Raw genomic sequence first — 9,201 nt, 5'->3', positions numbered from 1 at the left:
GTATCAGTCAGCTGCCAGTGCATAACAACCATTCCCAAACTCTCTAGTTAGGGTCAGGGTTAGGGTTAGGGTATCTATACCATGGCAGGAAGTTGGCCGATCCAGGCTGGCTCTTCTCCCTAAACTTGGTCACAGGGACTTGGCGCTCTTTCTGGGAGCCCGTCTGTGCACCTACATTCTTTCAGGGGTTTTCACAAAGGGGATTAAACCTGCCTTGGGTCTCCCCCCGCCAAAGCGGTATTGTAATGCACACACATCTGATTGGGTGAAAACCCGATTCCTTTTTCAACCCTGCAGTTTTGGGGGCTGTCCGTATCCTCTCTAAAATTCTGATTGCAAGCTGGCCCATTCTTCTCTAAACTTCTACCCTTTGTGTTGTTATTGATCAAATGCAGAGAGAAACAACCAGCCTGCAGCTGTGTTTTCCCACCCTTTCCCAATGCCACAGGGGGACCAGGCACACCCCCACCTTCCAGGTTGTTGCAAGCCACATTGTAGCAACTGTTTTGCCACAAGGTAACGTGGATCTCTATTTGTCCAGCCTCCTGATTCCATTTTTTGTGCAGGAGAAAGTCCAAACGTGTTTGCCTGGCACAGAAGCCCCTCAGGAGGCCTTTGTAGCTCCTTTTCTTGTGTGTTCCTTTGGTACATTCTGCTTTCCAGTATAAATTGTCCTGAACGTGTCCACTTACTGAGCGCCCCCTCTGTGAGGCTGATGTTCCCTCCCTCAGCCAGTTCTCTCTGCATATTTTCCTTTCTCTCCTCACACTTCCACGTTGTGACGCATAATTGTGCATTGAATTATCTAATTCTATAAATCCCCACTCCCACCCCATTTGACTAGGACATCTTTGAGATTGTGAACCGTCTTTTATTTATCTCTGTCCTCAGGCTTGTAGCACACACTCAGAGGACCCAATAGGCGGCAGCTTAATTATGCCACATTGCAGCATAATAAATACATCGTAAATAAATTAAGAAAGGACTGACGGAGCCAGGCGAGCTGATAGCAAGAAGTGAAAGCTTCCCAAGCATCCCAGCGGGAGCTGGACAGAAACACATCATTCAGCTGCCGACTCTCATCTGCAGGACCGTGGAGACACAGCCTCGCTGTCTGTGAGGCCCCCCACCACCACCACGTCACTGCTTAAAACTGGGATCTTGAATCAGGAAAATACGTGGACATCTGAAAAAAAAAAATGCACACGTGCATAACCTCTGTAAAACTCTTTCCTTCGGAGAAAAGGGCAAATCTGAACAACATCCTTTTTTTTTTTTTTAAGCATTTACGATTTTTCTGTTCTCTTTAGTTTGGTTAGGGCTGCTATCAATTCATTTCCTTTTGTTGTTTTGATCAACACTTCTTTTCTTCTTTGAAAGCTTATTAAGATGGATGCTAACAAAATAAATTATTATTTTTCTTAATTACCAGGTCCATATGGCATTTTACCTAAAACACCACTGCTTAGATTGGGAAGTTTTAATGGATGTTTTCTATGCTTTTTGTCCTGGCGACAGTAACAGCATAGCACCCAGGGAATGACCATGACACCGTCTTTGCTGAAAAAAAAGTCTTCCAAGGCCATTTCATCTGTGGTTCTGTCGCTGGAAAGCTGTCATGGAAAATCAGTCTGATTTTAATCAAGGGCAGGCAGTGATGCTGGGTCGTGGGCTGAGTCCTGGAGGGAAGGAGGAGCAGGGGTGACCGCTTCACAAGAAGGAACCGATCCCACGACAATAATGCGACATGAAACATCCCAGTCGTGGAATGTGCCCTTTGGCTCACCAGCCCGGTCCACTCACCCACCCCACTGCTACGGAGTGTTCGAGGAGTACAGGAAAAGACCCAATTCTTCCACTTCAAAATTGTACGAAAGGACGTGCCGTGGGGCAGCAAACAAAACCAAATGTTGGAAAGGAAGTCAGTCAGCAGCAAAGTGAAGCAAATAAAACAGGAAGAGGAGAGACAGAGAGGCAGAATTCATAAATAGTATCTAGACCTGACACAAGGAACGTCATTAAGCTCCTGGTTAGCTTCTTTGAAGGAAATCACTTGAAACCAAACACAGGCACATTTATGGCTCTTCTGGGGTTCGTTTTTTTTGTTAAGATTTACTTATTTATTTTAGAGAGAGAGGGCACGAGTGGGAGGAACAGACAGAGAGGGAGAGAGAATCTCAAGCAGACTCCACGCTGAGCACCAGTCCAACTCAGGATTCGATCTCATGACCCTGAGATCATGACCTGAGCCAAAATCAAGAGTTGGCCACTCAACCAAATGAGCCACCCAGGCGCCCAGAGGTTCGTTCTAATGATAGAAACAGAGATTTTTTAAAAAGAAGAAAAAGCAACTCGTTTTGGATGAATGTACTTGGCAGATACAAACTTGATCACTCTGATTTCCAGTGAGTGTACCTGCAGCTTAGGATCAGCCTGGACCCGTGAGATCGGACCTCACAGGCACTTATCTTTGGGGCCTCTTCCTTCCCCAAGTAGGGGGGGTGCCATCAACCACCTGGGGCTCTGCAGAAAGACACGTTGTTTTGTTGTTCAGTGATGGGTTTGCCTTTCCGAGCAGCCAGCCCCTGATGGAGCTGAAGCTGGGGGTGCGTGGACCAGCCCTGAGGGGCCGGGTGGACTGCGGCCAACAGAGGGAACTGGGCTCGGGTGAGCAAAGGAAGGGGCCACCCTCCCCTCCAACCATCCCAGTGCCTTCCTCTGCAAGCTCCCCAGGATAACACAGTAGGGAAGCCGACTCTGCTGTTCCTCAGTCCCCCCCTCCCACACAGAATCCTCGGGAATATTCCTCTCCACTGGCTCCTCCCCACCCCCATCCTTCTGTCCTGAGGGGGCCCTCCTGCCACCCCACTGGAAGTCAGGCAGAACCAGAGCATCCTCCGTGTCATCAGCAGACGGTGCTCCTGTTTCCCGTCGAGCCCCGCACAGGGCTGGCTCCGGGGGGCCTCGGGGTCCCACAGCACCTCTTTGTCCTCGCAGGACAGGGTCTTCGCGGGCCAGCACAGACTGAAGGTGCATTCTGTTCCTGTCCTGGACCTTATTTCTGTCCGCTTGGAAGCTGTACAGTACTACCTTGGGCCTCACCAGCGGCCCCCGGACGTATAAAGCCGTCTTGTGCAGGGGCTCAAAAAAAGCCCTTTCCTCGCCAAAACCACAGCGATGAAGGGAGCAGTGAGCGACAGCTCGTTTAAAGACCCGGGGTGAAAGGCACGTCTGTTCCTTGACAAGATGTCTGTATGTGATAAACCCAAAGAGCGATCTGTATGAATACTTACTTCTGTCCAGAAACGACAGCATCCCACACAAGCATTTGCTTCCCAATTAACAGAAATAACTTCGCAGGATTCCTGCGTTATGGCGCTCCCACGAGCGGTGCACACGGAGTTTCAGCTGCAGTTGCGAAACACAGACCGAGCTGGAAATCATGACACACACAAAACAAAACCAGACACCCCGTGAGTCCGCTCTATTTATACTGCTGAGTGGAACCCAGCTCCTAAAGCCTTGAACTTACCCCCGAAAACGGGGCAAACCCAAGTGAAAACTATTTTACAAAATCATGTTAGGGAGAAGGAAACGTCTTTACCAAAACAAACAAACAAACAAACAAACAAACCAAAAAACCCAGAAAACCAAAATCAAAACCAAAAACACAAGACACAAAGAGTGCATGTGTGCCCTGTGTATGATTCAACGACCCGGTTAAAAGTATAAACGGAAATAAGCTAGCCGGGGGGAGGGAGGGAGGCGCAAAAGGTCATTCAGGTAATTAATTGCACCTCCAACACAATAGATTTATTATTTTTGCAATAAACGCAGTTCGTTCTCATGCCAAAGAGCTGACGTTTAAGAGTTGCACGCGTCCAACGCATCATTACCTCTTGGTAAACAAAATTAACGTCAACGGGCCCCTTCACGATCTGAAATTCCCCTTTTAATGTACAAACTGCCTGCCTAGGCTCGCGCTCGCTCCCGACCTCCGCCGCGCGCACGCTCGTCCCCGTGCTCGGCGGGCACGCACTGCGCATGCCCCCCAGCCATCCACGACCGGGCCTCCGGCTCGCTCCCGGCGGGCACGCACTGCGCATGCCCGCCCCAGTCCCCGACACCGCCAGGCCTCCTGCTCGCTCTCGGCTGGCATGCACTGCGCATGCTCAAGTTGCCAGGCAACGCCCCCCCCACCCCCCCCACCCCCCGGTGAGCACGCACGCGGGCCGCATGCTCCCACCTCCCCGGCCCTCAGGTCGCCTCGCGGGCGTAGGCTGCACCCCTAAAAAGCCAAAAATCAGGAAGACCTCGTGTGGCGCGGCCGCCAGCCCCGTCCCCGTCCTCACCCAGCCCCTAAACGCCCCGCCCACTTGCATCAAAGCCCACCCCCCGGCCAAGGACCCCGCAGGCCGCTGCGTCCGAAGCCAGGGAGGCGTGCGTGCCAGCGTGCGGCGCCCGTGGCCGTCGTGATGACGCCACGCGTCGCGGTGACGCATGACGTAGGCGACCTTGTTTGGGAAGGCGGCCGGCGCGCCCGTTTTGAAGCTGCCCGGGGCTGCGCGGGCCTAGCGGCGCTGCTGCAAATCGTTCGCCGGGCCCGGGCGTCCGCGCAGCCCCCGAGACGCCGGCGCCGCCCGCAGCCGGACCTCCGGCGGGCCGGGCGCTGCCCGCACCCGCGCCCCCTCGCCCCTTCGTCGGGCGGGGCCGAGCCGCCGCCTGCTCCCGGGACCTCGGGCTCCGGGCCCGCGAACCCCGCCTCCCCGGAACCCGGGCTCCAGGCCCGCCACCCCCGCCTTCCTCAGGACCCCGGGCTCCGGGCCGCGACCCCCACCTCCCCGGGACCTCGGGCTCCGGGCCCGCGAGCCCCGCTTCCCCGGGACCCCAGGACCCCGGGCCCGAGACCCCCACCTTCCCAGGACCCCAGGACCCCGAGCCCGCGAACCCCGCCTCCCCGGGACCCCGGGCTCCGGGCCGCGACCCCCGCCTCCCCAGGATCCGGGCTCCGGACCGCCACCCCAGCCTTCCGGCGACCCCGCCTCCTAGGGACCCTGGGCCCGGGCTCCAGGCCCGCCACCCCGCCTCCTAGGGACCCTGGGCCCGTGACCCCCGACCCCTGGACCCGGCGCCCGCGACCCCCGCCTGCAGCCATCATCTGCTCCGCCGACGTCCGTTCAGGCCTGGCTTGGGTTCCTGGCGCCAGGCAGGCGTGCAGGAGGAAGAGGCTCTTCGGGAAGGAGGGTCCACGTCTTGGAGATGCCGCCCGGCAAAGTCCTCCAGCCCGTCCTCAAGATGAAGGTGGACGAGCTGTTCCTGTGCTGGCTCAGCGAGTCCAGCACGCAGACGATGCTCCAGGACTGTCTGCAGAGGATCAAGATGCCCGGGAGGACGGAGACGAGTGCTGGGGACGCAGGGCAGCCCGGGCCCCCGCTAGCAGCCGCAGCCTCCGCCTGCAAGCCCGCTGCGTTTGATAGCCTGGGGGCGCCCAGCCCGGCCCCCGCGTCCACCGCGCTCCCGCTGGGAGCCGCCGCTAGTCCCAGGACCGGGCCACCCGTGCGAGGGACTCGCAGATCCGCAGGGACGCGAGTAGTAAGTTATGCTTCGCTTCTGCTAAGTCGGGTGCATGGCGACCTGGGGCTCAGGGGTGCGGGGAGCGTCACACGTGAAAACACTCACATTTGCGCGGTTTTTCCCCCAAACGAAGCCCTGTGTGCTGAAACATTCTGTCATTGCCGGAGCCCCATGCTGGTCTCGGGTGGGAATTTTGATGTTCCTTTCGAGTCTTTCCAAGTTTTGGTCTTGGGTGCCCACTTCTCCGCAGTTTTTTCTTGGCTTAAGTAATGAACCTAGAGGTTTTATCCCTCATTTGTCTGGTTTTCTCCTTAAATTGTCTACAGTAGTTGCAGTCAGACAGCCCTGTACCAAAAAAGAGGTTGGTCTCTGGCGCGTAATCCCGTGTGCGTTCGAAGTCACAGAGTGCTGGCTCCGGGGCTTGAGGCCAGTGCGGCGGCTGGCGCGCACCACGGACCTGCGGTGCTCCTGAAGCCGGACGTGTTCGCGTTGCGTGCGAACGCGTGTATGACGTTGAAGACGTTCCCGTTGGAGCTAGCGCCCCAGCAGCAGCACGAACCGTATGGTAGTATCACTGGTCTGATAGCTTCCCAACCCCAACGGACCGGCCGCTAAGGGCGGATTGCGGGGTGCTCCTCCCTGCAGGAAGACTCGCTGGGCGCGCAAGTACTGGTGGTTTTCTGGCCTGTTCCAGCGGACCCGACGACCTTTCCCAGAAAGTCAGTCTGCACAGAGCGTGGGAACTGGGCCCAAAGGCCACGCTAGACGCCACCTGGCTCAGACCCTCTAGGGAACCCCACGGGAAGGCTCGTCTGCACCTGCAGGGCCCCCGGACCATCCCTGGAGCTCTGGTCAGTCACTTTCCCACTGCACCGCAGAACCTTAGTGCTGGGGGGAGTTTTGCCCGAATCACTCGTGTAACAGAGGCCTCGAGATCTGTGAGAAGGGCCAGCGCTCGGAAGGGTTCCTCCTGTGGGGACAGTGGTTTCCCTCCCCACGATGGCATCCGTACTCCCCTGGGACAGCCGAGGTCTCATTCAGCGAGCTGCCTGCCTTGTCGGTAAATAGGTTTCAGCGCTGAGGCCCAGCACCCCTCACAGGTGAATTCTTGTATTTTGTGACCCCGTGACCTCGTGGGAACCCTCTTGGGACTGCAGATGTTGGCAGGTCAGCCCTGCTGGAGGAGGGCCACTTGGATGCCTTGAAAAGGACGTATTTCTGTAAAGTAGGCCCAGAGGCGCGCACCCCGGGGAATTACATTCCTCAGGTGTTCCGAGCACGGAGAGGTCGTTTCTCTCAACTGGGAGAGAGGTTGGGCAGAAAGAGGGCCAGTGACTTGGGGGATGCACTGAATTGAGCGAGGAGAAGGCAGGGGGCGCAGGGAGGGGAGGTTCAGAGTGGAGATCCGATGTCCAGTCTTCCCCAGAGGCCGTAGCGGTCTGACTGCGGAAGGCGGGCTGCTGAGCCGGCTCTGTGCGTGGCCACCTGTGGGATTGGGCAGGAGGCAGCACTCTGGGCTGAGGATGCTGGACCTGCTTCCACGGCTGGCTGCTAGCGCTTCTGAAAGGTGCGCACATGGTGGGGCTGGTGTGTGATCACGATTCTCCCGGTCAGTTGGTTGAGCCTCCGACTCTTGGTTTCGGCTCCGGTCCTGATCTCAGGGTCGTGAGATCCAGCCCCAGTGGGCTCCGCGCTCACTGTGGACTCTGCTTGAGATTGTCTGCCTCTCCGTCCGCCCCTTCTCTCGCTCCCCAAATGAAGGTTCCCACAGTGCTGATGCGTGCAGCCGTGTGTCTGGAGCCCTGAGGCCTGAGTTGGGTGGGCGGTGCAGGCGTGGGAGCTCGGGACGCAGGGGGAGGCGTGGAAGGCTTGGTGGGAATTGCGTCCTGAGGAAATCAGAGATTCCTCCTCTGCTTTGCAGTTTCCATGACCAGCGCGGGCCGCGCTTTTGAGGAACAGCAGAATGCTTTGTCTTTTCCCCCGAGGTCACAAAGTAATGATGGCTCTCGTCTGGGACGCGGAGTTGGCTTTAAACACGTCTTCCCGTGTGTGGAATTTACAGACCATTTCAGTTGAATTTAGGGAAGTGAACTGCCGAGGGGACCCATGTTCTCACGGGGTCCAGATGTGAGGGGCCCATTCCTGTGCCCCCCGTCCACGCATTGTGTCAGGCGGTGTTCACCAAGACCCGATTCCCAAGCGCCGACTGGCAGGGGACGGACGGGTGATGCTCCCGGGTCTGGACAGGAGGTTTCACAGATGACACATCTTTTCTCCAGAGTGCACAGACACACAAGGGCTGACCGCCAGCCACCAGCAGCTCCTTTTCACCCCTGCTCCATGTAATTCCCCAGCTAAGAGGAAGAGGAGGCCAGGGAGTCCACACACCCTGAGTGTCCGACTGCCCTGTTACTTTCCCCACCCCAGGGACGTTCACCACACACGCTTGGCTCGATGCCTTCGGCAAACACGTTACACGCAACAGGCACTTGGAGTGTCTCCCACCCGTCTCCACAGAGGGAAGGCTGAGTGCTGAACCGCAGGGGCTCCATGGGTCCCTCACCACGATCCCAACCAGGCAAAGCCCCGAATGTGCTTCTAAGGGAGCTCCTCCTAGGGAATCAGAGCTCAGCCTGCATGCACTGTCTCTGCACGTACTTCCTACCCCGGTAACGATGCCCAGCAGAGGAACACTCTCCGGCAGCCCGTGCACCTGACTTTCAAATGTACAGGACTTGCTCCGGGGCCTCCTTCCTACTCCTCCACAGTGGTCAGTATCCCAGTGACCTTGCCCAGCAGCAAGTTCAGACTCAATGGGGCTCCTTCCGACTCCTTCTCCACAGTGGTCAGTATCCCAGTGACCTTGCCCAGCAGCTAGTTCAGACTCAGTGGGCCTCCTTCCTACTTCTCCCCCCCAGTGGTCAGTATCCCAGTGACCTTGCCCAGCAGCAAGTTCAGACTCAGTGGGGCTCCTTCCTACTCCTTCTCCACAGTGGTCAGTATCCCAGTGACCTTGCCCAGCGGCTAGTTCAGACTCTTGCAGGGGCTCCTTCCTACTCGTTCCCCTGCAGTGGTCAGTGTCCCACTACCTTCTGCCACATTAATTCATCCTTCACACAAGTCTGACAGGAAAGGGATTTGATGTGTGCTTAGGGTAGAACATAATAATTCTAGTGACGCTTTAGTCTAGCACCACGTTTCAGAGCATTTTCAGCTCGTAGGGCTGAGAGGAGCTCCTTGCTGACCCTTGTGGACTTCAAGCAGAGCTGTCTGCTAATGCATTAGGGGATGTGAATTTTTCACCTACTACAAGCATCAGTAAATACAATTTTGGCTGTAAAATCTGACGTCCTTAAATTTAAGGGCTCTTTTGGACAAATAGTTTTTTTATCACCTGCTCTTGGGCCATCCTGACACCTCTGTTCAAATCCTTTCTTTATACATAACCTGGATGCAAGTCCTTTGTAAGATAGATGTTTTGCAGGAGGTGGGGGTGCTCAGGGCCTCCATGAGGAGGTGGGGTGCGCAGGGGCTCCATCATGAGGAGGTAGGGGTTTGCAGGGGCTCCGTGAGGAGGTAAGGGGTGCGCAGGGGCTGCATCGTGAGGACGTAGTAGGGGGTGCGCAG

At 56.6% G+C, this 9,201-nt stretch overlaps 1 protein-coding gene and 1 long non-coding RNA gene across 2 annotated transcripts in view; one reads left to right on the top strand and one right to left on the bottom strand.

Moving 5' to 3' along the window:
• Positions 1-836: 836 nt before the first annotated feature.
• Positions 837-4,068, bottom strand: LOC116623754. Its single transcript, XR_004297756.1, has 3 exons — positions 3,897-4,068; positions 3,294-3,433; positions 837-1,186 (listed from the first exon to the last, which is right to left on the bottom strand). It is a non-coding gene; the product is annotated as an uncharacterized LOC116623754 (long non-coding RNA).
• Positions 4,069-5,051: 983 nt separating this feature from the next.
• The window catches only part of PPP2R3B (protein phosphatase 2 regulatory subunit B''beta), a 49,041-nt gene continuing 44,891 nt past the window's right edge, over positions 5,052-9,201 (top strand). Inside the window, exon 1 of the mRNA XM_032391110.1 lies at positions 5,052-5,592. Within this exon, the coding sequence (XP_032247001.1) occupies positions 5,260-5,592 (333 nt within the window). The 5' untranslated portion in view covers positions 5,052-5,259. The remainder of the gene's footprint in view (positions 5,593-9,201) is intronic.

Source organism: Phoca vitulina, unplaced genomic scaffold, assembly GCF_004348235.1.
Source record: "Phoca vitulina isolate PV1807 unplaced genomic scaffold, GSC_HSeal_1.0 scaffold60, whole genome shotgun sequence".
Taxonomy (NCBI): domain Eukaryota; kingdom Metazoa; phylum Chordata; class Mammalia; order Carnivora; family Phocidae; genus Phoca; species Phoca vitulina.
The sequence above is the reverse complement of the archived record's forward strand: the minus strand, read 5'-3'. Positions and strand labels throughout refer to the sequence as shown.